The sequence below is a fragment of the Schistocerca cancellata genome, chromosome 1 (genome assembly GCF_023864275.1).
Source record: "Schistocerca cancellata isolate TAMUIC-IGC-003103 chromosome 1, iqSchCanc2.1, whole genome shotgun sequence".
NCBI classification, from domain to species: Eukaryota; Metazoa; Arthropoda; class Insecta; order Orthoptera; family Acrididae; genus Schistocerca; species Schistocerca cancellata.
Genome location: NC_064626.1, coordinates 786,022,094 through 786,044,347, shown reverse-complemented (window position 1 = coordinate 786,044,347; position 22,254 = coordinate 786,022,094). Strand labels below are relative to the sequence as shown.

Below are 22,254 nucleotides of genomic sequence, written 5' to 3'. Positions count from 1 at the left end.
CGTCTGTAAAGAATTCGTGTTAGTATTTTGCAGCTGTGGCTTATTAAACTGATTGTTCGGTAATTTTCACATCTGTCCACACCTGCTTTCTTTGGGATTGGAATTATTATATTCTTCTTGAAGTCTGAGGGTATTTCGCCTGTTTCATACATCTTGCTCACCAGATGGTAGAGTTTTGTCAGGACTGGCTCTCCCAAGGCCGTCAGTAGTTCCAATGGAATGTTGTCTACTCCGGGGGGCTTGTTTCGACTCAGGTCTTTCAGTGCTCTGTCAAACTCTTCACGCAGTATCGTATCTCCCATTTCATCTTCATCTACATCCTCTTCCATTTCCATAATATTGTCCTCAAGTGCATCGCCCTTGTATAGACCCTCTATATACTCCTTCCACCTTTCTGCTTTCCCTTCTTTGCTTAGAACTGGGTTTCCATCTGAGCTCTTGATGTTCATACAAGTGGTTCTCTTATCTCCAAAGGTCTCTTTAATTTTCCTGTAGGCAGTATCTATCTTACCCCTAGTGAGGTAAGCCTCCACATCCTTACATTTGTCCTCTAGCCATGCCTGCTTAGCCATTTTGCACTTCCTGTCGATCTCATTTTTGAGACGTTTGTATTCCTTTTTGCCTGCTTCACTTACTGCATTTTTATATTTTCTCCTTTCATCAATTAAATTCAATACTTCTTCTTTTACCCAAGGATTTCTACTAGCCCTCTTCTTTTTACCTACTTGATCCTCTGCTGCCTTCACTACTTCATCCCTCAAAGCTACCCATTCTTCTTCTACTGTATTTCTTTTCCCCATTCCTGTCAATTGTTCCCTTATGCTCTCCCTGAAACTCTCTACAACCTCTGGTTCTTTCAGTTTATCCATGTCCCATCTCCTTAAATTCCCACCTTTTTGCAGTTTCTTCAGTTTTAATCTACAGGTCATAACCAATAAATTGTGGTCAGAGTCCACATCTGCCCCTGGAAATGTCTTACAATTTAAAACCTGGTTCCTAAATCTCTGTCTTACCATTATATAATCTATCTGATACCTTTTAGTATCTCCAGGGTTCTTCCATGTATACAACCTTCTATCATGATTCTTAAACCAAGTGTTAGCTATGATTAAGTTGTGCTCTGTGCAAAATTCTACCAGGCGGCTTCCTCTTTCATTTCTTAGCCCCAATCCATATTCACCTACTACGTTTCCTTCTCTCCCTTTTCCTACACTCGAATTCCAGTCACCCATGACTATTAAATTTTCGTCTCCCTTCACTATCTGAATAAACCAACATAACTAACACTAATTGTTAAATATTACGATCGATCTAGTTAAAAGATATTAAATCATCTTCGCCTCAGTTTGGCTGGCAAGTGGATTACTTAATCGTTGATCATGTCTATTTTATAGCTGACGGTCAAGGACTTCTGTTGCAGTAAAAGAACCCAAGAGATGATGACTCGAAAAGTACAAAAAAGTTGAAAATTTGTGAATTTATTATAACGTTTATTACATTAGTAAGGAGTATCCCTGCAATTAAAATTATAAATGAAAATGAAAAGTTACTTTAACTGAATTTCAGACAATTATCCCTAGTGGCTTCGTTAAGAAAAGAAAAGAAAGAAATGAAACTTATTGCTAAGTGATGAATCATCACAGAAAATTTAGTGGAATGAAAAATCCAAACCAACTTAACTCATTGGGTTTAACGATTTAACAGTTAATGAAGTTGCGTAATTCCCAACAACGCTCAACTGCCGTGAGATATTTCAACTGTTCAGAATCATTATCAAAAACCAAAACTCAGTACACTCATAATTACAGATGGTTATGTGTAATATGAGAACCAAGAGTATGACGTTCTTATGGAACGTAAATATTGGCCAGAGTGCCAAATTTACATTCTGGTACTTTTTATCAAAAATAGTTCAAATGGCTCTGAGCACTATGAGACTTAACATCTGAGGTCATCAGTCCCCTAGAACTTAGAACTACTTAAACCTAACTAATCTAAGGACATCTCACACATCCATGCCCGAGGCAGGATTCGAACCTGCGACCGTAGCGGTCGCGCGGTTCCAGACTGTAGCGCCTAGAACCGCTCGGCCACGGTAGATTTTATCTACTTTCAATTCCATTTAATTTTACTGGAGGATATAAAGAAATGACTGGCGGCATGTGACATTCGTGAAACAGATGTCGCAGACTCAAACAGACCATCAGTTGAAGACGGTTGACTGAATGACTGGAGTGTATTTTACTTGTATTTCTATTTGTTTATTATTAACTCCAGCAAGGGGACGAGTTACGTTACACTGGGTACGTACATTCGCTGTGTGATCATAAAGGAGAATCAATGTCGGTTTTAATTACGTTTTTAATAACGTCATGTTTACGTGCACAGTACATTTTGATACATTTCGAACATGTCCGAAGTAAGCAGAGTGGACTGACGAATAAAATCTGTAGGTTGCTATTTTGAAAACCGCCCCTGGTAGCTGAGTGGACAGCGCGACGGCATGTCATACCTAACGGCCCGGATTCGATTCCCGGATGGGTTGGAGATTTTCTCCGCTCAGGGACTGGGTGTTGTGTTGTCCGTCTCATCATCATTTCACCCCGATCGACAAGCAAGTCGCAGAAGTGGCGTCAACTCGAAAGATTTGCACCAGGCGAACTGTCTACCCGACGGGAGGCCCTGGCTACACGGCATTTCCATTTATTTTGGAAAACAATTCTTGCTATTCATATTGTCGTAACGGTCAAAATTACAGGAATTGCAATCATGTCTCCCTGGAATCTTAAAGACATTTCCGTGATATATATTCTTTTATTTTGCTTTTCGACAAAATGTTATTTCGAATGGTAAAGATGAATAGGACACCCTGTGTATTCTTCTTGACTGAAAGGAACGTGATAAAAATTCATCACAATTAATACGAAATTCTTTCGGTTTGTTGCCTACGAAGAGCCAAGCTTATGATATAGTCTAACGAAGGGCACGAACAATAATATCCGAAACATTGGTTCGTTTTGTAACGTGACGCGGTCGATAACGAAGAACGTTTTGTGGAAACACTCCAACATCCGGCCACCTACACCCACATAATGTCACTATTAGTTTAGTCATTTTATACAAACAGATCCGTTATTGGATTAGAATCTCAAAGCTTAAGCTTCGTATATCTTTATAGAATCTCTTCAGTCTACTGCATTTTTTAATTAATTTCAGATTAAAATTGACTTTTCCGTTCAGCTGTGTTCATTTTTGTGAAGCGACCATGCGTATAGCAAGTTGAGTGATAACATAATTAAATCAGTTTTAATTAAGAAAGAATTATGACTCGAAAATTATGATTCTGCTTGAGGGATGACCTATAGGGACGTAGTGCCATATATTGCACAAGAGAGTAAAAACAGAAACTAAAACTAAAAAAATGTGGCTCAAATGGCTCTGAGCACTATGGGACTTAACATCTGAGGTCATCAGTCCCCAAGAACTTAGAACTACTTAAACTTAACTAACCTAAGGACATCACACACACCCATGCCCGAGGCAGGATTCGAACCTGCGACCGAAGCGGTCGTGCGGTTCCAGACCGAAGCGCCTACAACTGCTCGGCCACAACGGCCGCCAAAAAACTAAATAGTCAGTCTGCTTCTACGAGTACATCTTTATGACATTCCATAGCGGAGATGGCTGAATGGGCACGGTTTAGAAGCGAATAAAAAAAAAGTTGAATGCCACATTCCTCGGGAGCTCCCTCGTTCGTAATTGACTCCGCTAGTGCCTTAGTAAACTGTATTGCTTCTGAGGACCGACCACTACTGACCTTCGGCACTGGGCCTCAGCGAACGACTAGCTTTCCAGGTTCCTGTCTCCCTCTAATTACAAAAGCTCATCTTCAGACAATTAATTTTTTGTAATTAAAGTGTGGCAGTAACACCGTAGGCATCCTCTACATTCATTTGATGATTCCATTCCCTCCAACATTTTGGCTGACCTTGGAGATCAAGTAATGGGCAGAGACGTACCAAATTAAATTTCAAGTTGACGCCTGCCTCACACTCAAGTCAAAAGTCGATGTACTTGAAAGAACAAACTCAGTCTACTGGGATAATCTCATACAACAAGTTCCCTGTAGCCGACGTAGCGTTCACGACAGCTTCCAGTTATTCGTAAAAGACGTAAAGACGTCAAGTTTTAAATCAGTTTGTGAAAAAAAAAATCCACTTCGTTATCCAGACTGAGTCGCATTTTTGTCGGCGGATTTTACATTCCTTGCATGTGCCCAATGGCTTTGATTAATACTGCGGATGACCTACTGGGGTTCAACTTTGGATCAAAGGTCCCCTTTGGATCAAAGCTCCCCGTCCGGTACTCACAGCTTTACTTCTGCCACTATCTCGTCTCCTACCTTCCAAACTTTACAGAAGCTCTCCTGCGAACCTTGCAGAACTAGCACTCCTGAAAGAAAGGATACTGCGGAGACATGGCTTAGCCACAGCCTAGGGGATGTTTCCAGAATGAGATTTTCATTCTGCAGCGGAGTCTGCGCTGATATGAAACTTCCTGGCTAAGTTTGGAAGGTAGGAGACAAGATACTGGCAGAAGTAAAGCTGTGAGTACCGGGCGTGAGTCGTGTTGCCGGCACGGTAGCTCAGCGTGTTCGGTCAGAGGGTTAGCTGCCCTCTGTAATAAAAAAAACTGAGTTCACCGATCAACAACGAACCAAAACGGGTGTCTTAAGACGTCCGCCCCGAGCAGATACAACGAACGAAAGAGAACAAAATGAGATTAAAAAAAAATGGTAGAGCACCTGCCCGCGAAAGGCAAAGGTCCCGAGTTCGAGTCTCGGTCGGGCACACAGTTTTAATCTGCCAGGAAGTTTCATATCAGCGCACACTCCGCTGCAGAGTGAAAATCTCATTCTAGATATAAAAGATTCCTTATTGCTTACATCTTGGTTGTTTCCACGAGGATATTAGGACATGCTACCTAGTGCAAATTGTTATCGCCTGCCTACTGCTGACAATATTGTAGCCTATGTAGGGAAAGTTAAGAGTTTTTCGTCCAATCAGCTGCATGTTTGGTACAGATCAAATTCTGGTTCACTTGGACACGGAAGATGGAGGAAATTACTTGAGTCCTTGTGAAAGATCTAATCCGGTGCTAGCGTTGGATATAAAGAAAGACCTCAGATTAGTCAGGCGCAATATGAACCCCACTCTGTCTCGTTCTAATTGGATGCCTTTAACAACACACTATTTACATCGGTATTCAACTGAAAGAGCCGTTTAAAACAACAAATGCGTACGTAGTAATTAGGAACCTACCTTTCAGTACTCCTCCTTACATAACATTAATAGGAAGTCACCCACAAGTTGCCGGTTCCTATGATGGCCGTGAAAGAAATTTCATTTAAATTACGTAAGGTTAAGATTTTGGCTGTACCTCTTTCTATTGTGTTATTTCAGTTTCGGCTTATGCGCCATCGTAAAGGATAAAATTCGGTGTCATATTACGGTTTAGAAATAAGTTAAAAAATTACGGCGTCATTTTATGGCTGTATAACCCTTGATGCTAACTGAGTTAATAGCTGTTATTAATGACATGAGTAACATGATACGTAGATTTGTTACCTTACAACAGCCGTTGACACTCTCACCATGAAGGGTTGTCGTGTGCCCAGTGCTCACCGGGGACGTCAAACCTACCATTTACATATACGATATCGCAGTGCTGTGTTATTCTGATTTACGATGTAACGTTCCTTCGGAAATTCAAACATTTCCGAAGAAATTTTGCGTTGTAAATAGGAATAACACAGGCACTGCAATGTCGTATTTATCCGCCGATACCGGGCCAGCATCTTTCAAATAAAATGTCCCCCCTGTACAGGAATATACACGTGGTTGACGGTATATGGAAGATTGGGTCTGGCCGTAAGACGTGTGCGGATAGCCAAATGGTATGGGACTGCTTGCGATCAGAGGGAAATCCGGGTTTGAGTCCCTGTCCGGCACAAATTTTTACTATCGACATTCCATTAATCAGCTGATCGTTGTCCATATCCGCAGCTGCGAATAAATTTAATGCATGCCAGTTACGTACGTCCTCCTGGAATAGCAAACGACCTTTTCTTTCAGAGTCGATTTGTTTGCTAATGTCTCCTGGATACTACGGTCGCCTAAAACTTCATCTTGTAGACCTCGCCCTGTTATTCAGTCCCAACTAATTACCTTCTTCACCGTGATTGGACTTTCTTCCTCGAAGATTTCGTGAATTAGCTTGAAAAACATCTCATCTCTCTCCTCAAACAACTTACTGCATTGGTAACTAGAGTTCCATATATTGTAAAATTAACAATTAATATCATGTATGTTACAATGAGCTTCAGGCTCGTCCCTTTCTCTGGTGCGTATACAATAGCGTAAGTGAATTACATTTCATTTTCCATAATGTTCAATGCCAATTTAGGCTCTTTGGTTATTCCTTGGTGATCTATCGTAACACCTTCCATCAGCGGCTGCACGAAGTAACATGGCCGCGCGGGATTAGCCGAGCGGTCTTAGGCACTGCAGTCATGGACTGTTTGGCTGATCCCGGCGGGGGTTCGAGTCCTCCCTCGGGCATGGGTGTGTTTGTCCTTAGGATAATTTAGGTTAAGTAGTGTGTAAGCTTAGAGACTGATGACCTTCGCAGTTAAGTCCGATAAGATTTCACACACGCACATGTAACACGTCCACCACAGCAAGTGACGAATACCGTTCACCTCGGATGCCCACGGCAGGTGCAGCTCCTGCGTATATACTTGCCTCTGCAGAAACAGAAGCCTGCCGACAGTGTGTTGCCCCACTCCAGTTAAGATCATAGTTTTCCCCCTCTATACTCTTGTGAATACCTTCCATTTCTTGAAGAGCCTATGAGTGTACCATGGCATTTCCTAACGAAATGTCATGTTATACTACATGGTGACACAGCCTTACAAAGATTTAATACGATCAAATTTGTAGGCCGCAACATGACATCAAGTGATGTGGCTGACAGTGCCACATCAGCCGAAATTGCAGTAACACAATAAAAACGTTTCAGCCAAAAGCAGAACATAATTTCATTTACAGAATTTATAGAGGCCGTAGACACGCGTTAAAGGGGTTAAGAAAATTTGTGTTTACCAGTCTCCGGATGTGAAGCGAAAGAAAAGTGGTGGCATACTGTTCCTCATCATCATGATGTGCGATAAACTGTTTGGCTGGATTCCATATTCGTTTCACATTATGTTATGGAGTGACGGCAGGTTTATTGTCGGACTCGACCTCAGTCTCGGCGGTACACGTGGCGCAATTCTAGATCAGAGGGACGGCATCGATTGTCAGCTCTCCCATTGTCTCACGAACTGTTTGCGACATGACACCCCTCCCATACTCTCAGCAACTGTTTGCGACATGACACCCCTCAGGTGTAAGTAGGACATGGACGTCACACAAGAGTCCAGTGTGACAAAGGAACAAAACTGTTCCGATCAGCCTTCTGTCAAAGCTTATGGCCCTCTACATCTAAATCTACGTGATTACTCTGCTATTCAGAATAAAGTGGCTGGCAGAGGGTTCAATGGACCACCTTTATGGTGTGCCTCTACCGTTCCACTCTCGAACGGCACGCGGGAAAAACGAGCACTTAAATTTTTCCATGCGAGCCCTGATTTCTCTTATTCTATCGTGATGATCATTTCTCCCTATGTAGGTGGGTGCCAAAAGAATGTTTTCGCAATTGAAATTTCATGAGAAGATCCCGTCGCAACGAAAAACGTCTTTGTTTTAATGATCGCCACTCCAATTCACGTATCATGTCTGTGACACTATCTCCCCTATTTCGCGATAATACAAAACGAGCTGCCCTTCTTTGTACTTTTTCGATGTCATCCGTCAGTCCCACCTGATGCGGATCCCACGCGCAGAGCAGTACTCCAGAATAGGGCGGAAACGAGTAGTGTAAACAGTCTCTTTGGTAGACATGTTGCACCTTCTAAATGTTCTGCTAATGAATCGCAGTCTTTGGTTTGCTCCACCCACAATGTTATCTATGTGACCGTTCCTCCCAGTCATCTGCACCGTATTTCTTTTCTTATCATGTGCTAGTGGAAAGGGCAGGCTACAGGAAGACAGGTGAGTGAGCGACTGCTGAAGCCTGAGCAGGGAGCGCGTTCTGCACTGAGTGGGTGGTGGTGGCGGTGCGCAGGAGGACGAGGAGGCGTTCGAGATGTTCGCGGTGTACTGCGGGCTGGCGCTGCACCACGCCAAGCTGTACGACAAGATCGCGCGCTCCGAGCAGAAGTACCGCGTGGCGCTCGAGGTGCTGAGCTACCACAACACGTGCGGCGAGGTCGAGGTGCAGCAGGTGCGCGAGCGCGGCATCCCGGACGCCATGCCCGGCGTCGACGAGTGAGTACCGCAGCGCTGCCGCTCTGCAGGCGCCCAGCCAGCACAACTCAGACATCACCACAGTCGCACGTCAGCTCCTTTCGTACTAGTTTTAAGCAACCTGCACATTATGTGTGTACAATAATCATCGTGCAGTATTGTACCTCCCATCTGCTCAAATAGCAAAAGACATCTACCACTTCAAGTTGCTCATTTCCTCTGAATAATTCATTTTATCTCACCATACATTTCTTCAATTTCTTCATCATCTGCGGAGATAGTTGGCATATAAACTTGTAATACTGTGGTAGGCGTGGGCTTCGGGTCTATCTTGGCCACCATAACGCGTTCACTACGCTGTTCATAGTAGTTTATGTGCCTGCGTTACTATTTTCTTATTCATTATTAAACCCACTTCTGCATTACCCGTGTTCGACTTTGTTTTTATAACTCACTATTCATCTGAATCTAACTTCAACCTATCCATTTCCCTTTTTAAATTCCCTAACCTACCTGCCTGTTTAAGAGGTCTAATACTCCACGCTCCGATCCTACAATACCAGTTTGACACCATCCCCCTGAGTAGTCCCCGGCCCGAGATCCGTATGGGAGTTTATTTCACCCCCGGATATTTTACCCAAGAGGAAACCATCATCATTTAACCATACAGTAGAGCTGCATGCCCTCTGGAGGAATTACGGCTGTAGTTTTCGCTTGCTTTTAGCAGATCGCAATACCAGCACAGCAGGGCCATTTTCGTTGTGTTACAAGGCCAAATCAGTCAGTCATCCAGACTGTGGCATCTGCAACTACTGGAAATAGACTTGCCCCACTTCAGGAAGCACACGTTTGTCTGGACTCTCAACAGATATCCCTCCGTTGGGGTGGCAACTACGGTACCGCTATCTGTATCGTTGAGGCATGGACCGACGACAAGGTCCATATTAAACTAAACTAAACTCCTCCCGCACAGGCCATGAAGGCCCAAAGGTACTGAATGGCCGCCGTGTCATCCTCAGCTCACAGGCGTCACTGGATGCAGATATGGAATGGCCGTATGTCAGTTTCCGAGACCGGAGCCGCAACTTCTCAATCAAGTAGCTCCTCAGTTTGCCTCACAAGGGCTGAGCGCACCCCGCTTGCCAACAGCGCTCAACTTCGGTGATCTGACGGAAACTGGTGTTACCTCTGCGACAAGGCCGTTGGTCAAGGCCCATATTATTGAAATTAAAATATTCTCAAAAACCTTGGAATACCTGCGACCGATATCTTAGCAGTATCAATGTCGATAACAGGTAAAAATGGTCGATATTCTCCATTTCCAGTACGGATGAATTGTCTATATATATTTAAGTTTGTACAAAATTCTCAGTGCGCTAGTCGCACTCGCACCTCGCCATTTTTTATTATTTTGTCATTATCGACATTACCTCGTATGTACGTACCTGCCTCCATCACCCTTTGGATGTTGTAGCTCTTCTTTCCGTATTCCCTAATCGAAATTCCACAGAAATTCTGCCATTGGATTTGTTTTATTCTTGCCTAACATGTTTCCCCAGCCTCCGTACTTCAGTGCTCAGCGTGTTTGCCTACGCTGCAGATGACCTGGATTCTATTCCCGGTGCTGCCAGAGACTTTTTCTTTAGGGGGGCGGGGGGGTCTGGAACGGACTGCACTCAGCCCTATGATACCAACTAGGAGCTACTTGAATAAAAAGTAGTGGCTCCAACGTGAAGTAGGGCTGCAACGACCGGAAGAGCGGTGTGCTGACCCCATGTCGCTCCATACCTAGTCCAAATGATGCCAATGGCAGAGGATGACACGGCGGTCGGTCGCTCCCGATTAGTTTCTCCGAGCCACAGCGTGGAACTTTGCTTTACTTTCTTTTGCTGACACGTTTCAACACATTCTGTGCGATCTTCAGTAGTTTTATTTATTTTCTTTCTCACACGATATTGTCACTTGGGTGTTTATTGGTAGTTTTATACGTACCATACATTCTACATCCTGAAATTAATTTTTTGATGAGTCATTAATAAAAGAAGCAAGGCAAATACGGGAAGCAAGGCCACAGCATAAAAAGAACCACAAGAAACTGTAATAATAGATGGTAAACATAGATGGCGTACTATAAGGAAGAACGTAAGTAAAAATCACTGAAGATAGCACAGAAAGTGTTGCAGCATGTTTGGGTAAAACAAAGCTAAAAGCGGTTGGAGAATTTCTCTCCGCATAGGCTCCATGCCTGACAGAGCCGCGCAGGACGTTTTTATGAGCTGTGAAGCACACTACATTATCTCTCGTGTAGGCCGATGACATTTGTCAGTGAAGAGCTGTTGACGGTGGTCAACCTTCGGCGCCTCTTGTGAATGAACTTTTCTTTTTGTACCCGACAGGAAAAAATATATTGCCGTTAATGTCTGACAAACGGTTGCAGCAAAGGACAGGTCCTTAGTTGCCAGAATTCGAGCACGGAGTAGTTTCCGGACGACCACAACGGAGCATGATGCAGCCCCGTCAAGTCGAAATAACTTCCTTCAACAGTCTCACGACAGCGCATGTACAGCTAACGGTAAGACAGGATTTTATCTTCGAAAAAATAGCTGCAGCTGAATACCAACAAAGAAATGTAGCGAATGAGGTTGCTACACACAACAGCACCCAATACGATTGCAGCCCACTGTCCATGAAGAATCTATTCTCAGTAGTGTCATACACAACCGAACTGCGCATGCATGGTGTGACGATTGATAACTCCATTGTTGTTGAACCGTGATTCGTCTGACAATAGGGTATGTCAGGTGTGGATACGTCGCACCAGTATGATGTCCGTCCACATCGCTGTGCATATTGTCAAGCAAGAAGGGTTCAACAAGTGACCTGACCGCCCCCTGCATTGTTGCTGTCGAGGAGGAGGCGTGCGGGCTACAGCAATTCAGGAAAAACAGGAAACAGATCTGGTATTATTAACACAGCTTACGTCTTGGGTATCGTAATTTTAATGCTGACTGTTTCAGTTAAATAATCTACATCTACATCTGCGTAATTACTCTGCTATTCACAATAAAGGGCCTGCAGAGGGTTCAATGAACCTCCTTCAAGCTCTCTCTCTACCGTTCCACCCTCGAACGGCGTGCGGGAAAAACGAGCACTTAAATTTTTCTGTGCCAGCCCTGATTTCTCTTATTTTATAGTGATGATCATTTCTCCCTATGTAGGTGGGTGTCAACGGAATGTTTTCGCAATCGGAGGAGAAAACTGGTGATTGAAATTTCATGAGAAGATCCCGTCGCAACGAAAAACGCCCTTGTTTTAATGATAGCCACTCCAGTTCACGTATCATGTCTGTGGCACCATCTCCCCTACTTCGCGAAAATACAAAACGAGCTGCCTTTCTTTGCACTTTTTCGATGTCATCCGTCAGCCCCATCTGATGTGTATCCCACACCGCACAGCAATATTACAGAATAGGACGGACAAGCATGGAGTAAGCAGTCTCTTTAGTAGACCTAAGTGTTCTGCCAATGTATCGCGGTCTTTGCTTGGCTATACCCACAACATTATCTAGGTGATCGTTCCAATTTAGGGCCTTTGAAATTGTAATCCCTAAGTAGTTAGTTGAATTTACAGCCTACAGATTTGTGTGACTTATAGCGTAATTGAAATTTAGCGGATCTCTTTTAGTACTCATGTGAATAACCTCACACTTTTCTTTATTCATGGTCAATTGACACTTATCGCGCAATTCTGATATCTAAATCATTTTCCAATTCGTTTTGGTCATCTGATGACTTAACAAGGCGGTAAATGACAGCATCATTTGCAAACACTCTAAGACGGCTACTGAGATTGTCTCGTACGTCGTTAATATAGATCAGGAACAATAGAGGGCCTATAACACTTCCTTGGGGAACGCCGGATATTATTTCTGTTTTACTCGATGACTTTCCGTCTATTAGTACGAACTGTGACCTTTCTGACAGGAAATCACGAATTCAGTCGCACAACTGAGGGTATATCCATAGGTACGCAGTCTAGTTAGAAGACGCTTGAGAGGAATGGCGTCGAAAGCCTTCTGGAAATCTAAAAATATGGAATCAATTTGACATCCCCTGTCGATAGCACTCCTTACTTCATGAGTATAAAGAGCTAGTTGTGTTTCTGAAGAACGATATTTTCTGAATCCGTGCTGACTACGTGCCAATAAATTGTTTTCTTCGAGGTACTTCATAATATTCGAATACAGTATATGTTCCAAAACCCTACTGCAAATCGACGTTAGTGATATGGGCTTGTAATTCAACGAATTACTCCTACTTCCCTTTTTGGGTATTGGTGTGACTTGAGCATTTTCCACTCTTTAGGTACGGATCGTTCTGTGAGCGAGCGGTTGTATATAATTGCTAAATATGAAGCTATTGTATCAGCATACTCTGAGAGGAACCTGACTGGTAGACAATCTGGACCGGAAGCCTTGGTTTTATTAAGTGATTTAAGCTGCTTTGCGAACTGAGGATGTCTATTTCTATGTTTCTCATCTTGGCAGTTGTTCTTGATTGGAATTCAGGAATATTTACTTCGTCGTCTTTGGTGAAGAAGTTTCGGAAAACCGTGTTTAATAACTCAGCTTTAGTGGCACTGTCATCAGTGACTTCAACGTTGTTATCGCGCAGTGAAGGTATTGATTGCGTCTTGCCACTGGTGTGCTTTACGTGTGACCAGAATCTCTTTGGGTTTTCTGCCAGATTTCGAGACAGAGTTTCGGTGTGGAAATTATTGAAAGCATCTCGCATTGAAGTACGCGCTATATTTCTAACTTCTGCAAAACTTTGCCAGTCTTGGAGATTTTACGTTCTTTTAAATTTGGCTTGCTTTTTTCGCTGCTTCTGCAACAGCGATCTGACCCGTTTTGTGTACTACGGTTGATCAGTACCATCACTTATTAATTTATGTGGTGTATATCTCTCAATTGCTGTCGATACTATCTCTTTGAAATCTTTCCACAACTTGTCTACGATTACATGGTCAGATCGGAAGGAGTGGAGACTGTCTTAAAAGGCGTTAAGAGCATTTTTATCAGCTTTTTAAAAAGATATAATTTGCGTTTCTTTTTTATGGTTGTAGGAGTTACGGTATTCAGCCTAGCAGCAACTGCCTTGGGGTCGCTAATCCCCGTATTCGTCACAATACTCACTATTTGCCCAGGATTATTTGTTGCTAAAAGGTCAAGTATGCTTTCGCAACCATTTACCCTTCGAGTGGGCTCATGAAATAATTGTTCCAAATAATTTTCTGAGAAAGCATTCAGTACAATTTCGGATGACGTTTAATGCCTGCCGCCGGCTTTAAACGTATATTTTTTCCAGTATATCGAGGGCAGATTAAAGTCGTCACCGACTATAATTGTATGAATGGGGTATCTATTTGAAATAAGACCCAAGTTTTCTTTAACTGTTCAGCAACTGTATCTTCTGAGTCGGGGGGGGGGGGGCGGTAAAACGATCAAATTAATAGTTTAGTACGATTGTCAGGTATAACCCATACTATTTCGCAGAAACTATCTACTTCAATTTCACTACAAGGCAAACTACTTCTGACGCAATAAACACTCCACCACCAATTGTATTTAATCTATTCTTTCTTAACACTGTTAGATCGTTAGAAAAAATTTATGCTGAGCTTATTTCCGGCTTTAGCTAGCTTTTTGTACCTATAACTATTAGAGCTTCAGTGCTTTCTGTTAGGGCTTGGAGCTCTGGTTCTTTCCCAACACAGCTACGAAAATTTACGACTACAATACCGATCGTTTCTACAACTAACGTACTGTGTTCTACCTGCCCCCTTTTAGACGAACGCCCTTTCTGCGGTTCCCTGAGGCCCTCTAACCTAAAAAAACCGCCAATTCCCTCCCACAGAGCCCCCGCTACCTGTGTAGCCGCTTCCTGTTTCGATGGGCACGGTCACGGACACGGATTACAAACGATTGCATTTGTCTCTACCCTGTGAGAAATTACGTAAACGTTCTAGTTTATGTGAAGTACAGTCATGTTATAACGTTAATAGAACAGAACATACTTTCACTACGATTTAGAAGAGAGCCGTACAGAGTAATTACGTTGACGTTTTCCAACATTTCCTGTTTAGTATTTCTTTAACTAGTGTACAAATGTTATAATGTAATCTTTGGAACATTTTTAATTGAAGACTGCATGTTAGGTTGCGATCTGACAAAGTGCTCCGGGATTTCGACTTTGATAATTTCATAACAGAAAGAAACTGACCACACACATAAGTCGAACCGCATATGCGTAATGTCCGTGCAGCAAATGCGTACAACCTCGGAAATCTGGATTGGAGAACACCACTGTAGAAATCATCCAGGTCTTTCTTTCTTGTGGTCATATCAGTCCTTCAACAAATCGTCACACTGTAAATTTAAGCCGGCCGCGGTGGTCTCGCGGTTCTAGGCGCGCAGTCCGGAACCGCGCGACTGCTACGGTCGCAGGTTCGAATCCTGCCTCGGGCATGGATGTGTGTGATGTCCTTAGGTTAGTTAGGTTTAAGTAGTTCTAGGGGACTGATGACCACAGCTGTTAAGTCCCATAGTGCTCAGAGCCATTTAAACCATTTTTGTCAATTTAACATCTCCATTTGGTACCTGGTACGAACATTGTTGACAATCACTGAATATGGGGTTGCAAAGAGCTGAGACGTAGTAGACAAAGCTTCTACATCTTGAAATATCGACGCAAACTGATTACGAACATTTTGTAAGACTTGCACTTACTCCTCAGAGAGACTAATATATGAAGAACGCACGTGCGTTAACTTCGGAAAATGCACAGTGTTTCCTACTGGGAGTTGATTCGTCAACAGGCCCAATGTCATTTGGTTGGAGGCTTTGATTCTATAGTACATATTTGTTTTGATTCAGCCCTTGCGTTGAAGTCACGTATTTAAGTCGTCCAAATGACTATTTAAATTAGCAAGGAAAGCTAAGTCTAAAATCTAGGTTATCTTTTTTTTTTTCAACTGAGGTACAGACATTTTTATTAGCCACGAATAATGCTATGTCGTGGTTTAACTCAAAGAATCATCAATATGACGTCTTAGCGCTGGTCACAGCACGTTACAGTGATAAGGGAGGTCACCATAATCACTGCCACATTCTTCAAGAAAAGTTTTTGACTATCTATGTTTAAGGCCTCTTCAGTGGATGGAATTTGCAACTCGTACCACGGTATCTATAAAATTCTTGAATTTAATGTACTTAGCGTGAAGAGTGTCTTGATGAAGAATGCTGTGGACTGCAATGAGATAATGTGTTTCAGCAGCAATACGTTTTATATGTTCTTATATCCGTGTTAAGAAGCCAACATTGAGTCCTACGGTAGACAGAGCTCATCTGTTGCGACAGAAACAAACTTGTTCCAACTCAGGCCAGCATTTACAACATCTCTTTCAACACATTTGAGTATGTCCAAACCCTTGTTGGTGCCCATAAGGGAAACTAAATCGAAAAATTCCTCTGATGTCCAACTTGTGATCGACGACCCTAATGAAAATAGCTAATTTCGCAGTATCTGACATGTCACTAAACATTGACAGCTAAGAAATAAGGAGGGGCGTTCAATTGTAATGCCACACTTTTTTTCTCGGCCAATTTCGATTTAAAAAACGCAGAATTTGTTATGACATAGCGTGGAATATTTCCACTTCAGTCGCTACAGTTCCCAAGAAGTTCTGATGGAGGGCAGCACTATATGTAGCATTCGAAATGGCGTCTGTAACGGAGGTGCTTTCCAAGCAGAGAGTTTCTTTTGGCGGAAAACCAGATCATGGCAGATATTGATAGGTACTTGCATAATGTCTACGGAGACCCATCAGTATACAAAAGCATGGTTAGTCATTGCGCGAGGCGTCTGTCATCATCGCAACAAGGTAGCGCGAACCTATCCGACCGTCCCGCGTGCCTGCCGGCCGCACACAGCTGTGCCTCCTTCAGTGTGTTCGCCGCCACAAAAATGTAAACGAACTTCTCCTTCTTCTTGACAACCAAGGCCTCACACAAGTCTGCGCTCCCAAGAGGAGCTCACAAAATTAGATTGCATTACTTCCTCATCCATCCTACAGACCGGATCTCTCAGCTTCCCACTTCCGTTTGGCCCAATGAAAGGTGCACTACGCGGGAAGCAGTACGTGGATTAGATTAGATTAGATTAATACTAGTTCCATGGATCATGAATACGATGTTTCGTAATGATGTGGAACGAGTCAAATTTTCCAGTACAAGACATAATTAAGTTAATTTAACAACATACTTAAGTTAATATAACAACTTTTTCATTTTTTGTTTTTTATTTTTTTTTTTATTTTTTTTTTTATTAATTTTTTTTTTTAATTTATATCTAAAAATTCCTCTATGGAGTAGAAGGAGTTGTCATTCAGAAATTCTTTTAATTTCTTCTTAAATACTTGTTGGTTATCTGTCAGACTTTTGATACTATTTGGTAAGTGACCAAAGACTTTTGTGCCAGTATAATTCACCCCTTTCTGTGCCAAAGTTAGATTTAATTTTGAATAGTGAAGATCATCCTTTCTCCTAGTATTGTAGTTATGCACACTGCTATTACTTTTGAATTGTGTTTGGTTGTTAATAACAAATTTCATAAGAGAGTATATATACTGAGAAGCTACTGTGAATATCCCTAGATCCTTAAATAAATGTCTGCAGGATGATCTTGGGTGGACTCCAGCTATTATTCTGATTACACGCTTTTGTGCAATAAATACTTTATTCCTCAGTGATGAATTACCCCAAAATATGATGCCATATGAAAGCAACGAGTGAAAATAGGCGTAGTAAGCTAATTTACTAAGGTGTTTATCACCAAAATTTGCAATGACCCTTATTGCATAAGTAGCTGAACTCAAACGTTTCAGCAGATCATCAATGTGTTTCTTCCAATTTAATCTCTCATCAATGGACACACCTAAAAATTTGGAATATTCTACCTTAGCTATATGCTTCTGATTAAGGTCTATATTTATTAATGGTGTCATACCATTCACTGTACGGAACTGTATGTACTGTGTCTTATCAAAATTCAGTGAGAGTCCGTTTACAAGGAACCACTTAGTAATTTTCTGAAAGACAGTATTGACAATTTCATCAGTTAAGTCTTGTTTGTCAGGTGTGATTACTATACTTGTATCATCAGCAAAGAGAACTAACTTTGCCTCTTCATGAATATAGAATGGCAAGTCATTAATATATATTAAGAACAGCAAAGGACCCAAGACTGACCCTTGTGGAACCCCATTCTTGATAGTTCCCCAGTTTGAGGAATGTGCTGATCTTTGCATATTATGAGAACTACTTATTTCAACTTTCTGCACTCTTCCATTTAGGTACGAATTAAACCATTTGTGCACTGTCCCACTCATGCCACAGTACTTGAGCTTGTCTAGCAGAATTTCATGATTTACACAATCAAAAGCCTTTGAGAGATCACAAAAAATCCCAATGGGTGGTGTTCGGTTATTCAGAACATTCAAAATTTGATTGGTGAAAGCATATATGGCATTTTCTGTTGAAAAACCTTTCTGGAAACCAAACTGACATTTTGTTAGTACTTGTTTGTTACAGATATGTGAAGCTACTCTTGAATACATTACTTTCTCAAAAATTTTGGATAAAGCTGTTAGAAGAGATATTGGACGGTAATTGTTGACATCAGATCTATCCCCCTTTTTATGCAAAGGTATAACAATAGCATATTTCAGTCTATCAGGGAAAATGCCCTGTTTCAGAGAGCTATTACACAGGTGGCTGAGAATCTTACTTATCTGTTGAGAACAAGCTTTTAGTATTTTGCTGGAAATGCCGTCAATTCCATGTGAGTTTTTGCTTTTAAGCAAGTTTATTATTTTCCTAATTTCAGAGGGAGAAGTGGGTGAGATTTCAATTGTATCAAATTGCATAGGTATGGCCTCTTCCATTAACAGCCTAGCATCTTCTAATGAACACCTGGATCCTACTATATCCACAACATTTAGAAAATGATTATTAAAAATATTTTCAACTTCTGACTTTTTGTTCGTAAAGTTTTCATTCAATTTGATGGTAATACTGTCTTCCTGTACTCTTGGTTGACCTGTTTCTCTTTTAATAATATTCCAAATTGTTTTAATTTTATTATCAGAGTTGCTGATTTCAGACATGATACACATACTTCTGGATTTTTTAATAACTTTTCTTAATATAACACAGTAGTTTTTATAATGTTTGATAGTTTCTGGGTCACTACTCTTTCTTGCTGTCAGATACATTTCCCTTTTCCGGTTACAAGATATTTTTATACCCTTAGTAAGCCATGGTTTGTTACAAGGTTTCTTACGAGTATATTTAACTATTTTCTTGGGGAAGCAGTTTTCAAATGCATTTACAAAAATGTCATGAAATAAATTATATTTTAAATTGGATGTTGGGGAGATGGTTGATGTAGCCAGACATTGTCTCCGACGTCGATCTGTAGAGTGGTACCATGCGGGCATACAAGACTTCCCAATAAGGTGGTCTATATTGAAAAATAGGCTTTTGTAGCCAAAAGAGTTGGGACCAATATGGTGTACTGGAGTCCTGATTAGAAACAACCTGCTTTCAAAAAGTGTGTTGCATAATTTATTGAATGCTCCTCGTACAAAATTACGTGCCATAACACCTAGTTCCTCTTGGACGTCTGCACCCATTTCCTGAACACGTCGCATAATAGTCTTAGGAGGTAAACTTACACTGAGAAAGTCACGGGATACCTCCTAATGTCGTGTCGGACTTCCTTTTGCCCGGCTTATTGCAGCAGCTAGACATGGCATGGGCTCAACAAGTTGATGGAGGATGGAGGACCCCTGCAGAAACACTGAGCAGACATAACTGCGAAAGTGTTACCGGTGCAGGATTTTGTGCCAGAACTGACCTCTCGATTATGTCCCATGAATATTCGATGGGACCCATGTGTGGCGACCTGGGTGGCTAAAGCATACGCTCAAATTACACAGAATGTGCTTCAACCAATTGCGAACTATTGTAACCTGGTGACAATTCCGTACTGGTTTGGGAATATGATGTTCATCAATGGCTCCAAATGGTCTCCAAGTAGCCGAAAATAACCATTCCCAGTCAATGACCGCTTTAGTTGGAGCAGAGGACCCAGTCCATTCCATGTAAAACAGTCCACACGATTAATGAGTCACCACAAGCTTGTTGACAACTTGGTCCACGGCTTCACGGGGTCTGCGCCACACTCGAACATTACTATCAGTTCTCACCAACTGAAAAGGCCTCATCTGAGCAGCCGACGTTTTCCAATCGTCTAGGGTCCAACCGATATGGTCATTAGCCCAGCAGAGGAGCTGAGGGTTATGTTGTGCTGTTAGCAAAGCTACTCGCGTCGGTCATCTGCTGCTATAGCCCATTAGCAGAAAATTTCGCCGCACTGTCCTTACAGTACGTCACACATTGATTTTTGCGGTTGTTTCACGCAGAGTTGTTTGTCTGTTAGCGCTGACAACTCCACCCAAACGCCGCTGCTCTCAGTCGTTAAGCGAAGGCCGTCGGCCACTGTGTTGGTCGTGGTGAGAGGTATGCCTGAAATCTGCTATTCTCGGCACACTCTTGACACTGCGGATCCTGGAATACTGAATTCCCTAACGTTTTCTGGCATCGAATGTTCCATGGGTTTAGCTCCAACTACCATTCCGCGATCATCATCATCATCATCATCAGCCAATTCAATCATCAGATGATGTGGCCTCTTCGAGTCGTGGATTCAGGTAGGCTTTCAGAAGTCTTCTCCAAGTGGGACGGTCTTGGGCAGTTCTCTGCCAGGTGTTACCAGCGTTCTTCTTGATGTCTTTGTCCCATCTGTCTGGTGGTCTTCCTCTAGGCCTCCGGTGCTCTCTCGGACTCCACTCCAGTACTAGCTTCGTCCACCTGTTGTCTTTTCTTCTTGCGACGTGGCCAGCCCACTGCCATTTCAAGGAACCTACTCTCTCTAAGATGTCATTAACCTTCGTCACAGATCGGATGTCATCTGCCCTTTTCCTGTCCTTTCTTGTATAGCCCAGCATTGATTTCTCCATGGCTCTCTGTGCTGTCCTAAGTTTCCCTTTTGTGAATGAGTTCAGTGTCCATGTCTCGCATCCGTACGTCATCACAGGAAGAATGCATTGATCAAATACAGCTTTCTTCAGATTTACTGGCATTTTTTATCTGAATACTTTTGAATTCTTCCCAAATGCTTGCCAACCAAGCTTGATGCGTCGATAGATTTCCGATCTTATGTCTCCCTTCATATTTATAATCTGGCCAAGGTAGACATATTCACTGACCTCTTCTAGTAGACTGTCCTTGACTTTTACATCTCCAGCAGGGATCCATTTGTTGGATATTACTTTTGTTTTGGAAAGGTTCATGTTCAAGCCAACCAGCTGACATTCCGATGCAAGATCTGTAACTAAGTTTTGGAGCTCTGCGAAGTCTTTGGCCAGTAAGGCAATATCATCAGCAAATCTCAGGTTGGTAAGCCTTCTTCCACTAATTCTAATTCCCTTACCTTCCGAGCTCAGCTTTGACATAGCCATTTCCAATACAGCATAGAACAGTTTGGGGAGATGGGATCGCCTTGCTTGACACCCCTCATGATGCGGAATTCTTGAGTTGATTCGCCGATGTTAACATAAGCTGAAGAATTCTCGTAGATTTTCCTGAGCACTTCAATGTATGCTGCTCCCACTCCTTGCTCACTCAAAGCTTGGAGGACAGCTACGTGGCTAACGGAGTCAAATGCCTTTTCAAAGTCAACAAAGGCAATGCAGAGAGGCAGTTGGTATTCATTTGCTCTGCTTATCACTTCACTAACGGTCAGAATGTGGTCAATAGTGCTAAAATTGCTTCGGAATCCAGCTTGTTCTATAGGTTGGGCTGAGTCTAGGGTGGAACTAATTCGGTTTAACAAGATCTTTGTAAAAATTTTGTACAAAATTGAGAGCAAGCTGATAGGACGGTAGTTTTTAATATTGTGAATACTTCCTTTCTTGTGTATCAAAATAATCTTAGCCTTGTTCCACGATAGTGGGATTGAAGCATAGTGCAGGCAGGAAGTAAATACTTTTGCCAAGTGATTTATTGTTACCTCTCCTGCCAGTTTGAGGATGTCAACGCTGAGCTCATCATCACCCGGCACTGTTCCCTTCTTCATGCTATCTAGAGCACACTTGACTTCCGATGGGAGTATATCTGGAACACTAGGTATATCATTTAAATTAGATACACTCAAATTTTCCCCTGAATTGCTGTACAAATTGCTATAAAAGTCTCTGATGAACTTCAAAACCGCCTCCTTTTCAGTGATTCGACTGTCATTTCCATCGAGTGCGATAATCTGCTTTTTACCGATTGTGAGTTTGCGTTTGGCTGACTTTAAACTTGTCTTGTTCTCCAAGCTTGCACGTAAGGTGTCTTCAGTGAATTTCTGTATGTCAGTTTTCATTTCTCTTCGCACTGCCTTACATAGTTCGGAATACGCCACCATGTCACGATCGGTTTGGATTTTCATTTCTCTCCTCTGTTGTAAAAGGGTTTCAGTTTTGGCACTGAATTTCTTTGGTTGTTTATTTTTTTGGCATAGCCCACCGACTTCTTGTGCACTTGAAACAATCATTTCCGCCAAATCACAATCTTTAGTTACGTGGAACTTGCTTTGAAGGGCTTCTTGGAATTTCGAGGAATGTTCCGCGATCAGGGTCTGTTAATTCCTGTCGCGTGGATATAATCAGGTCTGAAACC

The 22,254-nt window shown here is 42.2% G+C and overlaps 1 protein-coding gene across 1 annotated transcript in view; it reads left to right on the top strand.

Moving 5' to 3' along the window:
- LOC126187476 (probable 3',5'-cyclic phosphodiesterase pde-5) overlaps positions 1-22,254 on the top strand; it is a 759,019-nt gene that overhangs the window by 633,228 nt on the left and 103,537 nt on the right. The window contains exon 10 of the mRNA XM_049928583.1: positions 8,227-8,429. Within this exon, the coding sequence (XP_049784540.1) occupies positions 8,227-8,429 (203 nt within the window). The remainder of the gene's footprint in view (positions 1-8,226; positions 8,430-22,254) is intronic.